Source organism: Malus sylvestris, chromosome 16 (genome assembly GCF_916048215.2).
Source record: "Malus sylvestris chromosome 16, drMalSylv7.2, whole genome shotgun sequence".
In the NCBI taxonomy this organism is placed as follows: Eukaryota; Viridiplantae; Streptophyta; class Magnoliopsida; order Rosales; family Rosaceae; genus Malus; species Malus sylvestris.
The window spans coordinates 15,254,350-15,268,753 of NC_062275.1; the positions used below are offsets into that span (position 1 = coordinate 15,254,350).

The following is a 14,404-nucleotide window of genomic DNA, read 5'->3' on the forward strand; positions in this document are numbered from 1 at the left end:
TAGGTTAGCAATAATATGAATAATAATCAAACATAAAATTTTTTATTAAATAAAAAGAAATATCACTACATCGTAATAGGGAATAATATTATTTATTATTTTTTAATTTTGAAAAATTTGAAGACGTTGGTAAATAAAATTATAATTATTGTATCAAAACGCTTTAAGTGATGTCGGGATTACCATACGAACAACTCACCCACGCCCTATCTCCTCCGCGTGCACAACACCACCCTAACGTTTCTTCTCCTTTCCCCAGTCCACCATCTCACGTTCTAGCAGAGAAAACATGGCACCCGCTTTATACTATCCGTTACCCTCTCTCTCTCTCTCTCTCACTCTCTCTCTCTCTCTCTCTTTCCACTAACGCCACAACTCCTCAACGTTCTCTGTTGGACCTTGGTCACGAGTGTGGACCAAACTCTACCCTTTCTCTCTCTCTCTCTCTCTCTCTCTCTCTCATCCTCCTCCTTCTCCGTCCCTCTACCTGCTGAACTGTAATCATATCTCTAACATATAATTACCCACAAACTGTATTAAATTTAATTTATTTTCTCTAATCACTAATCAATTCTCACTCTCTCCCCCGCCATGAATGCTTCTTTGCTTCCTTGACAACCCATCTCGCTTCTTTCTCTCTTTCAAGCTCTGCACTCATTCATTACTAGCATATATTTCTGACCTACCAAGCAACCATCTTTTCGAAGCAAAATCCCAAACAGGACATTTTTTCCGATCCCATTTAGCCATATGAATGCCCTTTTGCTTTCACACCACACCTCTCTGTTCTCTCTCTCTCTCTCTCTCTCTCTCTCTCTCTCTCTCTCCTCTAAAAACTTGACCAGAGCAAAACCCACATCCCAGAATTCGAGTTCAAGCTCCAATGTCTAAGCACTCATCCCAGCCCGACCCGGAAACCATGCCGTTCTTCGAAGCTTTCAACAAGTTCAAGCGTTTGAAGCCGTTGGAGCCGTCCCTAGGCGTTCTGGGATTCTTCTTTGCCAGTGTTTGCGTGATTCTGTGCTTCATTTACTTGGATGAAAGAGCTGTGACCAAAGGATTTCGGTTCCCGGGCCAATCGGAGCGGTTCATGTGGCTGCAGAGTAAGTGGCCGGGCAAGCACCGGAGGGTTGAGTTTCTGGGAGAAGAGGGTGGTGGGTGTAACGTGTTTGAAGGGGATTGGGTGTGGGACGAGGCGTATCCGCTGTATCAATCCAACGGTTGCCGTTTTGTGGATGAAGGGTTTAGGTGCTCGGAGAATGGCCGTCCTGATTTGTTTTACACCAAGTGGAGATGGCAACCCAGGCATTGCAACTTGCCCAGGTACCTTTTCAGTTTTTGGTAATTTTCGATTGGGGTTCCCGCTTGCTGAGAAAGAGAGGGAAAATAAGAGAAATCATCAAAGTTGATGTATGACATTTGTTTTGTAGTCACATTGATTTTTATTGCGAGAAATTATTACTGTCTCAGCTATGCATAGGAAACTTCTGTACTGTTTTTCAGCATTTTCTCAGCAACCAAACAACCCGATAACGCTAATTGACTGTATGTATTTTGTCAGCATTTTTAGTTTAGTGTGTTTGGTGTGTGGAGCAATAATCCTTGTGTAACTTTACATATGCTTGATGGCGACATTTTTGAATAATTTTACTCAATAATTTTTTCCCCGTGGATAATGAAAACAGATTTGACGCGAAGTTGATGTTGGAAAAACTGCGTAACAAGCGGCTAGTTTTTGTTGGCGATTCAATCGGGAGAAACCAATGGGAATCACTCCTGTGCATGCTCTCTTCTGCAGTCCCTAATGAGGATTCAATCTACGAAGTTAATGGAAAACCAATCACTAAGCACAAAGGGTTCTTGGTGTTCAAATTCAAGGATTTTAACTGCACTGTGGAGTACTACAGGTCTCCGTTTCTGGTGCTGCAGAGCCGTCCTCCTTCTGGAGCTTTGCAAAATGTCAGAACAACTCTGAAAGTGGATCAAATGGATTGGAATTCTGTAAAGTGGAGAGATGCCGATGTGTTGGTCTTTAACACAGGGCACTGGTGGAATTACGAGAAGACTGTAAGAGGGTAAATCTTAACTCTCAATCCTATTTCACTACTTTACAAGATTCACTCATTTGCATTCGCGTGAACCAACAGCGGAACTTGAACTTTAGTTATGTTTCAAGTTTTAAACATGATGTTTTTTCTTTCTTTCTGGATTTTCCTCTGGGTAGAAGGATTAAAAATTTCTGTATGTTTTGTTCAGGGGTTGTTACTTCCAGGAACGGGAACAGGTAAAGATGGAAATGAGCGTAGAAGATGCATATCACAAGTCCATGGAGACTGTGGTGCACTGGATAGACACTCAAGTAAATTCAAGCAAGACTCAGGTTTTCTTTCGAACATACGCTCCTGTGCATTTCAGGTTCGTATTGTTATCTTCAAATAATCTGTTTTCATTTTTTCGAACATATATTCTATCTACAGTTAAGCATATCCTAGATGTCTTAGGCAATTGGTCATGTCTTATGTACATTTTCGCAATGACCAAAATAAAAATCTGCATCATTTTCTTGCGCTTTTCTGGTGAAGTAAGACTCTATATGAAAATGTTTCCGAAGAAAAAAAGATACTATATGAAAACCCTTATCGAAATATTATTCTTGAATAACGCAGAGGTGGGGATTGGAAGACTGGGGGAAACTGCCACTCGGAGACACTGCCCGAGTTAGGTTCCTCATTGGTGCCTTCTCAATCATGGGATCAATTCAGGGTAGCCAATGTTGTGCTATCAGCTGACTCAAACACATCACAAACGACAAAGATTGATATACTGAACGTAACTCAAATGACTGCACGGAGAAAAGATGGACATTCATCCTTGTACTATCTAGGTCCTAACGTTGGCCCTGCACCTCTCCATCGCCAAGATTGCAGCCACTGGTGTCTGCCTGGAGTCCCTGATACATGGAACGAGCTACTCTATGCACTATTCCTAAAGCAGCAGATGACCGGCACAGTTAACTCGTCAACTTATAAAGCACAGGTATGATTAAGCCTCCTGTTTGTGTTGCCATGGAAGACACGCTTCTATTGGCACAGTAATGCTTCCGAGGGGGGAAGGGAGAAAGATCAAAGAAAACGGCACATAGCATTAATTTTGTCAGGATTTTGAGTTTCGGGTTGATAGCAGCCCTCAGATTTTTATGTCAGTAGAAAGGTCAATTGTGATTTGTGGGAGGAACAGGACCAGCATTCTTTTGGAAGACAGATCCCAATTCTTTTGGACCAGCATTCTCTTGGATAAAATTATGAAAGTGTAAAGAAATTTCACATTTTTTTATTTTATTTTATTTTAAATTTGTTAACCGGCATGGTAATCCTTTGGGAAATATGTAATTAAATAGTTTTGAATTATTGTTATGGGTAGACAATGTCAATTCAATTTTAACTGATCAGTTGAGAATCATCAGCTTACTGATTTTTTTTTTTTTTAACAAACGATATTATCTTCATGCATGGTAGGCAAGTGTTTCGGTAGGGGCTAGCCATCTCACACCGGGCTAACCATTATAATGTGGTTCAAATTTACTTTTAACGGGAATCGAACCTAACATATCTCACTTACAAGTGAAGATGATACCGTACTACTAATTGGCATTACTGTTATTGAATATTAACTTGCTTCATGCATGGCAGGCAAACATTCATAAAATTTTATGAATAAAAAATAAGGAATACCCTCATGCAATTCTTAATGGTGTGCTTGAAAATGGTCAGGGGCAATCATGGTATAAAATATCCATAATATCCTGATATTTCTATCGAAATTTCCGTGTTTTTGGAGTACCGATATTTTTTTGAACTATCGATATTTCCGATATCATCGGTATTTTAGACCTTGTTAAGTCACTCATGTATCTTACCATGCAATGTATAAAATGTAAAATATTGTACTAATTCATTATATATAAATGATTATAGTGTGTGTAAACTTCTTTCATTAATTACTACATATTTTCTACACTCACAATATTTGCCAGCTCGCTATATAATCAACTTAAATCAGTTATATCTATCATGCAATGCATTTCCTTCCAATTTTTTGTGATAAACTAATAGATAATTGACTAAATAAACATCCTGCAAAGTTTCAATAAAAATTTCCAAGTTTTTCTTACAATTTCTGTGGTTTTTATTCAATTTTTATCGATATCGATAATATCCCGATATTTCCATCGAAATTTCCGTATTTTTGGACTACCGATATTTCCGATATCATCGATATTTAATACCTTGGGTGCAATACATTGAGAAACCACTTGTATTAAAGAGCGTTTACAATAATGTTCCAGTAGTAAATTTGTGGTGCTTAAGCTATTTAACTTCAATTGTTAGAAATAAAAAAGAGTGCGTGAAAGACTAATGAGTAAAAGTTAGCTCTGAAACAAAAACTTAAAATTAAATAATTATCGCATAAGGAATGATGTTTCAGTAGTAAATTTGTGGTGCCCTTGTTTGAGAGAAACACTTGCTTTAAAGAGAGTTTGGAATATTGTTTCGGTAGTAACTTTGTGATGCTTTGAGTAGTTCATTAACCAGGTTTCTCAACCAAATATATGAAATGAAAATGCATTGAATTGTTTATATGGCAACTTTGTGGTGCTTAAGTAGTCATTAAATTGTTTTTGTGAACGTAAAAAGGTAAAGAAAAAAGAAGCATTGATGCTTTGTAATTGTTCGCATGACAGAAAAATTATGTAAACAAAAGGATTATAACTCATTTGATTAAGAAGGAGATCAGTTGGCGGCTTCTGTCACAGCAACTCACTTTTTTAGGGGAGGAGAAGACTCACAGAGGCATTTCAGTCTCCTTTAGCCATCATCGTGTGATTCACCAGCACCAAGAAATCGAATTCAAAACATGCCGTGTGGAATACGAACTTGAAATTCATCTCTAACGACTAAGTAACCCCATATTGATTTCTTACACGATAGTTCTAATTTCAATTCTCCGACGCCTATATCCTAAATCATATACTCATTTTGATTAATTTTTAAAAAAAAGCTTCTATTCCCTAATCTCCCGGGTTCTAAACTTAAATCACGATTGAAAATAAAAATAAAAACAAAAACAAAAAGCAAAATAAAATAGAAAGAAGAGAGGATCGTTCAGTTTGGAAGCGTGAAAATCAAGCCTACTACAGTCAGTCACACTCTCCCCGTGGAAGAGGTATTACAATTAGCAATGGCACCAGCGTCCACCGCCCAAGAGAGCCGATCGAGGGACCTCGACAAGCTCCTCCTCCGCCCCGGCAATCTCGTTGGACCCACCTTCGAACCCGGCCCTGGAGTAAACCCTTTTCCTCCTTTTCCTTCTCTCTCTAACACTCTCCTTTTTCGATCGATCGTACAATTTTGTGGGTTTCTTACAGTGATTTTGTTGCAGCTACGAGATGATATCAAAGAGTACGCTAGAGTTTTGGTGGTTGGGGCTGGTGGGTTGGGCTGTGAGCTGCTCAAGGACTTGGCTTTGTCTGGTTTCCGGGAGCTCGAAGTCATAGACATGGATCGCATCGAGGTTTCCAATCTCAATCGCCAGTTCCTCTTCAGGTTATTTGAATTTTTTTTTGGTGCCTTTTGCTTTAATTTGTAATGGGCTAATCGGAAATTTTGTTGATTTTACTTGTTTATTGCCCACTTTACAGTCTTTCATTAGCTAGAGTATTGGAGATTTGTATAATCTATCAATATTTTAGTTCTCTAACTGATCTTAGGCTGAAGTATACGGAATGACCCAACTTTTTAATCTTAACAGTAAAATTATTCCTGAACCATTGATGTTTGTGTGTGTTATTAAATGTCTAATCTCTCAATATTAGCCTTCTATCTGCTGCAGAACCGTCTATTTTGATAATCTCTGTCGTATACTAATGAATACTGTAATTTCCTTTTTTTTCTTTCTTTTTTTTTTTATCTGCCTTATCGATGTAAAAAACAAGAGAAGAAAAAGAGTTGCACTTCAGTTTCTTGTTAGAGTGCTTTCCTCATGATATTTTTGTCGTAGACTTGAAGATGTAGGTAAGCCAAAGGCTGAGGTGGCTGCGAAACGTGTCATGGAGAGAGTTAGTGGTGTAAATATCGTTCCACATTTTTGCCGGATCGAGGAAAAGGAGCTTGAATTTTATAGTGATTTCAGTATCATCGCCCTCGGTCTTGATTCCATTGAGGCTCGGAGCTACATCAATTCTGTTGCTTGTAGTTTTCTTGGTCAGTTTCTTCAACCTATCCATTTTGCTCATATTTTGTATCTGTATTACATATTAAAAGTTCTATACAGGTTCAGGTGTTTCTATAATTATATTTGCACTTGTTTGTGTGATAGTGATTATTGACCTTCCTTGTTGCTTTAATTATTGATAATTACAGTGTTTATTTTCCTTATGAGAACAGAAAGAATAGATTTAAATAAAATAGTCCCAGAAAAGCCTGCAGATAATAGATTTTGGTCATTAAACATGCTTGCTAAAATTGGTCCAGTTTTGCAAATTTAAGGTGTCGAAATTGACACACAGAGTCCACTTCCTTCCTTATGATATGTCTTACAACTCTAAGGTGTCAAAATTGGTCCGGATTTTGGTTTGCACTTTTGTTTCTAATATCAGATCCTTTGTTGCTTTGGTGACCTTGCCTTGAAGCTCTTATGTATAACAGCATTTTCGGGACTTTTTTTTGAAAAAAAATTCCTCTTGTCCTTGCCTTATCACATGCTACCCTTTGTACATCATTCTTGAAATGAATTGCTTTTTCTTTACTATACTTGAGCTAACGTGGCCCTTCACATTTTATTTGTTATTCTTTTGGAAGAGTATAATTCTGATGATACCCCACAAGAAGAAACCATCAAGCCTATGGTAGATGGAGGGACTGAAGGTTTTCAAGGACATGCTAGGGTCATTGTTCCAGGGGTCACTCCATGCTTTGAGTGCACAATCTGGCTTTTCCCCCCTCAAGTGAAGTTCCCTCTATGCACCCTTGCAGAAACCCCTAGAACTGCTGCTCACTGTATTGAATATGCTCACTTAATCAAATGGGATGAGGTGACACATTCCACACGATTTCACTATTCTTTCCCCTTTACTTTTCATTACACTTTATAACTGTTCCATGAGTTAAAATCGATGGTATGACAACTAAAAATGCATTCTACAAATAGGTACATAGCGGAAAGTCTTTTGATCCAGATGATCCAGAGCACATGAAGTGGGTCTATGACGAGGTCAGTGGATTACAATTATGTAGTGATTTACATTTTGTTTATATTGATGTTCATTTTAACTTAGATTTTGTTGCTCAATATCCAATAGGCTACCAAGAGAGCTGAGCTTTTCGGTATTCCAGGAGTTACATATTCTCTTACTCAGGTGCTTATGTACTTAAAGATTTCTGTTTCTCCTAAGATTTTTCTTTTTAAGATTCTGTGCCACTGAACTGCATAGTTTGGGTTGGGTGTTAATTTATATGGGTGAAGAAAGATATTACGATTTGCCTCCCTTCTCTAATAAGCAGATTATGTTGTTTGCAGGGTGTTGTGAAGAACATCATACCAGCTATTGCTTCCACAAATGCAATTATATCAGCAGCATGTGCACTAGAGACATTGAAGATTGCATCTGGATGCAGCAAAACACTATCAAATTATTTAACGTGCGCTCTATTTCTCTTCAATACCACTCGACTTAAACATCTTGTCCTAGATGTCCTAACCAGTATGGTTGCAAATCTATGTGTAGGATTAGTGAATGACCACTCGCAAAATAGTTTAGGATTAGTGAAACCACCCCCCCCCCCCTCTCCCCTTAATTGCTTTTACTCCAAGTTTGCATTTCATTATGCTTGATCTTCGAAAAGTTAGATTGCAATGCTAAGGTTGTGAAAAGTGCCAATATTTCTTACATTGGCAAATTAGCTCGCTTTGGATGCTAGGTCATTGTTGAACATCATCATCAAAATTAAAGCAAATGGCTGCACATGTTTCATCTAATCAAACTTGTTAACAAAAGGTTTTATTTCAATATGTACTGAGTGTTCAGAGTCGTTGTAGGTATAATGGTGCACAAGGTCTCCACACAAAAGTGACTGAATTTGTCAGGGACAAAGACTGTCTTGTATGCGGACCGGGTGTTCTTGTTCAACTGGACACCTCAATTACTTTGCAAAAGGTTATTTTCTATATCCTTTGATTGGCTAGAATTTGGTTTCTGTGAACGTATCTTTGGAGAAAATTTAGTTTTGGCGACATTCATGTTTAAGTTTCTAAGTCCGGCATATTAGTCTTTGTGGTTAGTGTTCCTATAACTGGATTCTAATAGTTGTCTGATGAAAGCTATTGTATGTTTAGGAGGCAAATGCTATACTATCTTTTAGTTATGATCCTTTTGATCTTATGGTTAAAACCTTCTGCATAGTGATATTTATACTCCTTGGTGTTGCTTTTGATGTCAGCTCTACTTGTTTTGTGTTATATTTTAAAAGGTTCGTTTAACTTAAGAAATGAAAAGTGATTCTAGTTTCTAAGTGAACAAAGTCGGTATCGCACCAAGGTGTTTTGTTGTGACTACCAACGATGCCTAAATCTCAAGCTCTCAATTAAGAAAGTTGTTAAGACTTCTCATCTTTGTCATTTCTCCTTTGTCAAAAGTGAAACGCTCAAGTTAGTTTTTCTGATAATTTGATTCTGATCTTGAAGTATCAGTGATATGTCCTATTATTCTGTGCGGCTGCGCCTGTCCTAATTCAACTTTTATGGCAACAGTTCATTGATCTACTTGAAGAACACCCGAAATTGCTATTATTGAAAGCAAGCATCACACACAGAGGGAAGAATCTGTACATGCAGGCTCCACCTATACTGGAAGAGATGACGAGATCAAACCTAAGCGTACCACTTTTTGAGCTAATGGGTAAAGTTCCGAAGGATGTTGTCCACGCGACCGGTACAACCACGAAGAATGACAAAAAAACTTCGTGTCTGAGAAAGTTGCGTGTTATTTTCAAAGGAGTGGATGGGATCACAGATATGGATACAGCAGGAGAGTCATGATTTTTTCACTGGATCTAATCAAAGACCACAGGAGTTGCAAAGCTTTTGAAGATTCTCTCCCTGAAACGATGGAAGCAAGAGACGGAGTTGGCGGGGCAAGCTTGAGTACCATTCTAAGTTGTAAATCTTTTCTTCGAATAGTATCTTGAAAGATGATTGATCGTTTACCGTCACCATGAAAGCAATGAGATTTTACGGTTTCAAGTTGCCCTCAACAATTGTTTGGATGAGAATGTGTCTGGGTGAAAAAGATTGACCGTATGTGATCAATTCCTGTTATGGCTCTTATGACCCATGGATTCATGTCTTACCATTACCTGGTAATTTATTTAGTCCAATACTACAAGATGCCATCTGTTTACCTGTTATTCTAATGATTGAACTAGTTTGTTTCAAATTGCTTCCGTAACATTGCTTACAAACGTCTTTGCTAAAAGTGCTTTTATTAAAAACATGTCGAATATTTTATTAAAAATCCAAGTATAACATGAATAATCACGTACCAGGTATTTCTTCGTAAAATGCTTTTAAAGAGTTAGATTCACTTTTAAGTCTTTCTGTCAAACATAGTTATTAAAAGTGCAGTCGGTAGACCTTGATTAAGTTTTGCCAAAACATGCTATGGTAGAGGATACCAATGTAATTTTCTAAAATATGAGGGTGTCATTGCAATTTTATTTAACTTGAAGACAAGTTTGAAGATTCCTTATGATTCACAGCCAAGGAGATCCAAACATCCAAAACTTGATTACCATTGAAAACTTAAAGAGTACCAAGTCTTGTTGGGCATGCGCAGCTGTCAAGCTATCCACAACAGAAATAAGATCATGGGAGCTTTAGGATGAGGCTGTCATTCCAAGTCAAATGATTCAAAATGGGCCAAGATTGTCCGCCCTCCCATTTTCTATCCCCTCCTATTTTTCTAGCCTTTGATTTCACGTTGAGTTAATTTAATGTTCTAAAGAGAGAACAAATCAAACCAAAACAAAACAAAAACTGTGGGCTGAGAGGAAGAAAGGAAGGAGAGTGAAAAAATGTTTCTTGGTCTATGAATGCAGCAACAGAAGCGAAGAGGAAGAAAGGAAGGAGAGTGAAAAAGTGTGAGATGGCAAAATCTAGAGCATTAAGGGCTGGTTTGGTATTGCTGTGCTTTGAAAAAAAGCTGCTGTGAAAATAAGCGGCTGTGAAATAAATTAGCAGAGTGTTTGGTAAACTTTTTTGTAAAAGTGCTTTTGGAAGAAAAAAAAGCAGTCAAATAGTGGGTCTTTTCATTAAAGAAGCACTGTAGCTCCGTGTGCTTTGAAAAAAAAATCATTTTTCCAAAGCTGCAAATAGCAGCTTCAGCTTTTTCCTTTGATTTCAGCTTATTCTCACAGCAGCTTCCAAAATAAGCCATTTTTTTCAGTTTACCAAACACCTAAAACCCTCACAGCTTTTTTTCATGGGTGCTTTTTTTTAAGCACCTCACTCCCAAACTAGGTCTAAATTAACTCAACATGAAATCAATGGCTAGAAAAATAGGAGGGGATGAAAAATGAGATGGCAGACAATCTTGGTCCGTTCAAAATCCTTAATTAATTTGAGGCCCATGAGTCTATGACCAGCTTCAAGCTTGGATGATCCCACATCCAACCCAACATTCCACTCCATGAACAGAAAATGATGAAATTTCAAATTAGTAATCCTCATTTAACTAAGATAATAATCAAATGCCGTGTGAAACAAATTACAAAGACTAAACACCGTCGTATTATTGAGAAATCTACTATGTCTCTAAGTTGTGTCCGTGTCATATCTGCAATGCTTATTAATGTCATAACTAATTTCAAGATTCATTCCTCAATGATGTACTCTCTTGTGATTGCAAAAGTCATTAAGGCAATAATTAGCTTCAATGTTCATTCCTAGTTCCCACATGCAACCCAACATTTCATTCCAATAAAACGAAGAAAATTCAAACTTCCTTTTTTGATTCATCAATAATTAAGTACCATATGAAACAAAGATTAAACTATCCTTTTTTCGGTTGAGAAAATCTAATATGTCATCTGGATATATATTTTATGTCTACAACATTTATCAGGTGTCATAGATCATGTGATGATTGCTATAGAGTATAGACATAAAGAGATATACTTCATGTCATAAAACTAGTATATTTGGTCATACTGGTCACGGGATTAGTGTTGTAGATACAATGAGATATATCATGACGTCTACAGTGAGGTCTCTTCATTTTAGGGGTCATGATATTCCATGCAACCCTAATGCTCAACCTTCGCCAGCCATGAAACCGTGTGGAAAAGGGACGTGGACCAAGCAACACCATATATACAATTCAACATTTTGCTTTCCAAAGAAGAGTAAAGTAGCACATGAAACAAGTAGAAAGAAAAAGAGAATAATAATGCACCTTACCCGTTAATGCTTTTGCAATTGACTGACTGATACAGAGGGAGGCAGATGAATGAAGAAGTGGGAAAAAACAAGCACACACAAAAGATCAATTTATCTGGGAACAAGTCTATTTCTCTATTCATGCATGCTGGCTCACATGTTGCTTAACCCTAGTGAACCAGTTGGTGCTATTTGCACCCTTGGTTGATTGATTTTCATGCATACACATCACACTCCTTCCATTTCCAAAAACTAACACATCATTCTTGTTTTGATTTTTTTCTTCCTTTTATGGCTTATACAAGATATGCATATGAGACCTAATTGAATATGGATTGACAATATGTTTACTTTTCAAGGGTATTACTACATTTATGTGTTTTTGAACTTAATTATGAATTGTATTAATTAGTGTCAAGACACAGTTAAGAACAAGTGATGCTTTCGTTACCCGAGGATACTTCCATAGGTTGGGCGCTAATTCTTTACATAGTAAAACTCTTCCGCATAGTGAAGCTATATATAAGCAACACAAGTGGATTAGTAACAAAAACATATTGCTAAACCATAGTGAACCTTGCACCCTTGGTGATTGATTTTCATGGATACACAAAACTCACCCTTTTAATTTTGAAAAACATCCCATCATAAATAAGGGCACTAACGCGTTACTAATATAACAGTAAGGCTCTTACGTTGCAGAGATTTTTCAATGTGCTCGGAACACGGAATGATACACCACGTGTCACTATACAAGTGGTGAGATATTTGTGTTAATAAATTAACAACTTAAAAAATAAAACTTCATTCCACTTATATAATGACACATTATATACCACCCATATTCCGCATACAATGAAAAATTTATCCTCTAAGTCGAGCGAAGGTAGCAAGCAGTACGTGTGGATGGTAATAAGACTACAAATGTACAATGTTTGTTTTTATGTGGACCATATATGAATCTCGAACCAAAAACTAGGCATTTATAGGGAAATGGACGTGAGGGGCAGAAAAGTCATTTAATACCAAGTGTGTAGGTTTTGCTAGAGATTTTGAGTCTATCTTGGATTGGCACATATCTGGGTGTGGATTGTTGCCGGCTGTTCCTCATCTCTTTTAGGGCCACTGGATAATATCATGACATACAACATGATTCTTGTGGGGCAGTGGGACTTCAAATACAGATAGGCCAACTGCCCACCCCTCCACATGGCTGCACAAAACCATGTGTGTGTAGAGATGCAGAGTGGGACTTCACATAAACCCACCCATCCCCTTCCCCTCTGCCCTTTGCTTTTCCCCTATATAAAATCCCTACTTATTTCCTTTAGATTTTATTAAGAGAGTTTCAGGTTCGGAGACACCACTCAGGCTTGCTTAACACACAAATAATAACCCAACTTCTTGATTAATTAAGCTGCAGATATGGAAGTTGCCATGGAAAAACTAGAAGACGACTTGTTCTTTGCAGACTTAACTAAGCAAATCTCTCTTCTAATCATGGATGATGAGGAGGATCCTATCGCAACTTGCCCTTCAGTTTCTCTTCAGGTATACACTTCATTTGCAGTGATTGTAATTGTTTATCTTCTTCTTCGTGGATACGCCAGCAACATGTGGACGTAGCTCATATTAATGTGAGGTGATTTCTGCAACTCTTTTCTTCCTCTGCACACTCTTGTGACATTTGAAATGAATAAATCCAGCGTTGTGTAGAAGGAGAAAAAGAGTGTGTGGAAGTCAGTAAACCATGTTAGATTTTAGTGTGTTGTTTTGTAAGTTTACTTTTGTGTTCTCGATCCGCATATAATTATATCGTTTTGTACTTGTTCTATCTAGGAGATGAAGGGACTTATTTCCTAACATGTTTTTAATTGTGCTTACAGGCTTTCTCTTGTGCAATCCACCCACCTGCACATCCTGCCCTTCTGTATGAGCAATCCTGCAGGAGAGAAACCAAAGGAACTGGAGTTTTCATCCCCCAATCAATACGTCCAAGAAGAAAGCACAGGCAGGGAAGGTTTGCTTCATACAAAACAAAATCCCACAGATCGTCACAAGCTGATCACAACAAAACGATGGTTTCCCAAGCATCTTCCGATTGCGCTTTTAGACCGAAAAATGGATGAGATATGGAACCCTAATTATCAAGAAGTATTGTACAATGCAATAAATTTCTGCTGATGAGTCCCTTTGCCAAACATGGCAAGGCAAGGATTTTATGATACTAATATTGTTATTGTTATGGTGATGATGTCTATATGTATGGGAAGACAAGGAAAAGCTATTTACTTTTGTTCCTTACTCTGCCAAGGGGAGCTTACCAAAGGGTATTGTACCCTTTGAATTGTGAACGTGTATGGGGGATTGTTAGGTTGGATATAGGATGAGCTTTCTCTAATTCATTAAATTCTATTCATTAATTGTTTTATTTTGATTTTAATTTGATTATTTGTCCAAAATGTTGTATGACATTAGCTTAATTTGATTTAAGTCAAGAAATATGAGTTACGTCAGTTGGTGGTGGTAGTTTGTCCAACTAAGTTCAAAATTTCTCCGGTAATTTAGAGTAGTTTAGAATAAGAAAATGATTTCTACATTCCTTTTTCTCCATCTTCATACTTGGGTGCGTTGAAATTAGTTTTGTTAAAATATTGACTTTCCAAAAAAGAAATTTCGATTGAAGGCAACATAAGTGCATGGTAGATCTAATGAGAGTTACATTTGTAGTAAAACAAGTACTCCAAACAAGTTACCCTAGTTGGTGAGCATAAATCCAATTGAGAAAACAAAGATTTTGGGAGAAAGATTGAGGTGCAACATTCAGACAACAAAGCTTTTGTAGCTTGCTGGATCTGCAAATTGGAAGAAAATATCTTGGATTTGTTTTTATGCTAGGAAATATCGAAAGGTA

The 14,404-nt window shown here is 37.4% G+C and overlaps 3 protein-coding genes across 3 annotated transcripts; all 3 read left to right on the forward strand.

The window, feature by feature from the left end:
* The first annotated feature begins 221 nt into the window (after window positions 1–221).
* On the forward strand, window positions 222–3,459 carry LOC126606459 (protein trichome birefringence-like 10). The gene is made up of 4 exons (XM_050273852.1): window positions 222–1,323; window positions 1,686–2,075; window positions 2,257–2,415; window positions 2,667–3,459. The coding sequence occupies exons 1-4, from the start codon at window positions 884–886 to the stop codon at window positions 3,040–3,042; spliced, it is 1,365 nt and encodes a 454-aa protein (XP_050129809.1). The 5' UTR covers window positions 222–883; the 3' UTR covers window positions 3,043–3,459.
* A 1,678-nt stretch (window positions 3,460–5,137) lies between these two features.
* On the forward strand, window positions 5,138–9,461 carry LOC126608648 (NEDD8-activating enzyme E1 catalytic subunit). The gene is made up of 9 exons (XM_050276607.1): window positions 5,138–5,343; window positions 5,440–5,603; window positions 6,058–6,260; window positions 6,858–7,090; window positions 7,207–7,269; window positions 7,358–7,414; window positions 7,576–7,697; window positions 8,095–8,212; window positions 8,806–9,461. The coding sequence occupies exons 1-9, from the start codon at window positions 5,239–5,241 to the stop codon at window positions 9,091–9,093; spliced, it is 1,353 nt and encodes a 450-aa protein (XP_050132564.1). The 5' UTR covers window positions 5,138–5,238; the 3' UTR covers window positions 9,094–9,461.
* A 3,160-nt stretch (window positions 9,462–12,621) lies between these two features.
* On the forward strand, window positions 12,622–13,909 carry LOC126609035 (uncharacterized). The gene is made up of 2 exons (XM_050277054.1): window positions 12,622–13,041; window positions 13,377–13,909. The coding sequence occupies exons 1-2, from the start codon at window positions 12,916–12,918 to the stop codon at window positions 13,617–13,619; spliced, it is 369 nt and encodes a 122-aa protein (XP_050133011.1). The 5' UTR covers window positions 12,622–12,915; the 3' UTR covers window positions 13,620–13,909.
* Window positions 13,910–14,404: the final 495 nt, after the last annotated feature.

Excerpts from the sequence above, each read along its gene's own strand:
- LOC126606459 (XM_050273852.1), top strand. The coding sequence starts at position 884 with ATGTCTAAGCACTCATCCCAGCCCGACCCGGAAACCATGCCGTTCTTC. Across the intron at positions 2,076-2,256 it reads TACGAGAAGACTGTAAGAGG|GGGTTGTTACTTCCAGGAAC; the intron begins GTAAATCTTAAC and ends TGTTTTGTTCAG. Across the intron at positions 2,416-2,666 it reads TACGCTCCTGTGCATTTCAG|AGGTGGGGATTGGAAGACTG; the intron begins GTTCGTATTGTT and ends TGAATAACGCAG.
- LOC126608648 (XM_050276607.1), top strand. The coding sequence starts at position 5,239 with ATGGCACCAGCGTCCACCGCCCAAGAGAGCCGATCGAGGGACCTCGAC. Across the intron at positions 6,261-6,857 it reads TGTTGCTTGTAGTTTTCTTG|AGTATAATTCTGATGATACC; the intron begins GTCAGTTTCTTC and ends TTCTTTTGGAAG. Across the intron at positions 8,213-8,805 it reads CCTCAATTACTTTGCAAAAG|TTCATTGATCTACTTGAAGA; the intron begins GTTATTTTCTAT and ends TTATGGCAACAG.
- LOC126609035 (XM_050277054.1), top strand. The coding sequence starts at position 12,916 with ATGGAAGTTGCCATGGAAAAACTAGAAGACGACTTGTTCTTTGCAGAC. Across the intron at positions 13,042-13,376 it reads GCCCTTCAGTTTCTCTTCAG|GCTTTCTCTTGTGCAATCCA; the intron begins GTATACACTTCA and ends TTGTGCTTACAG.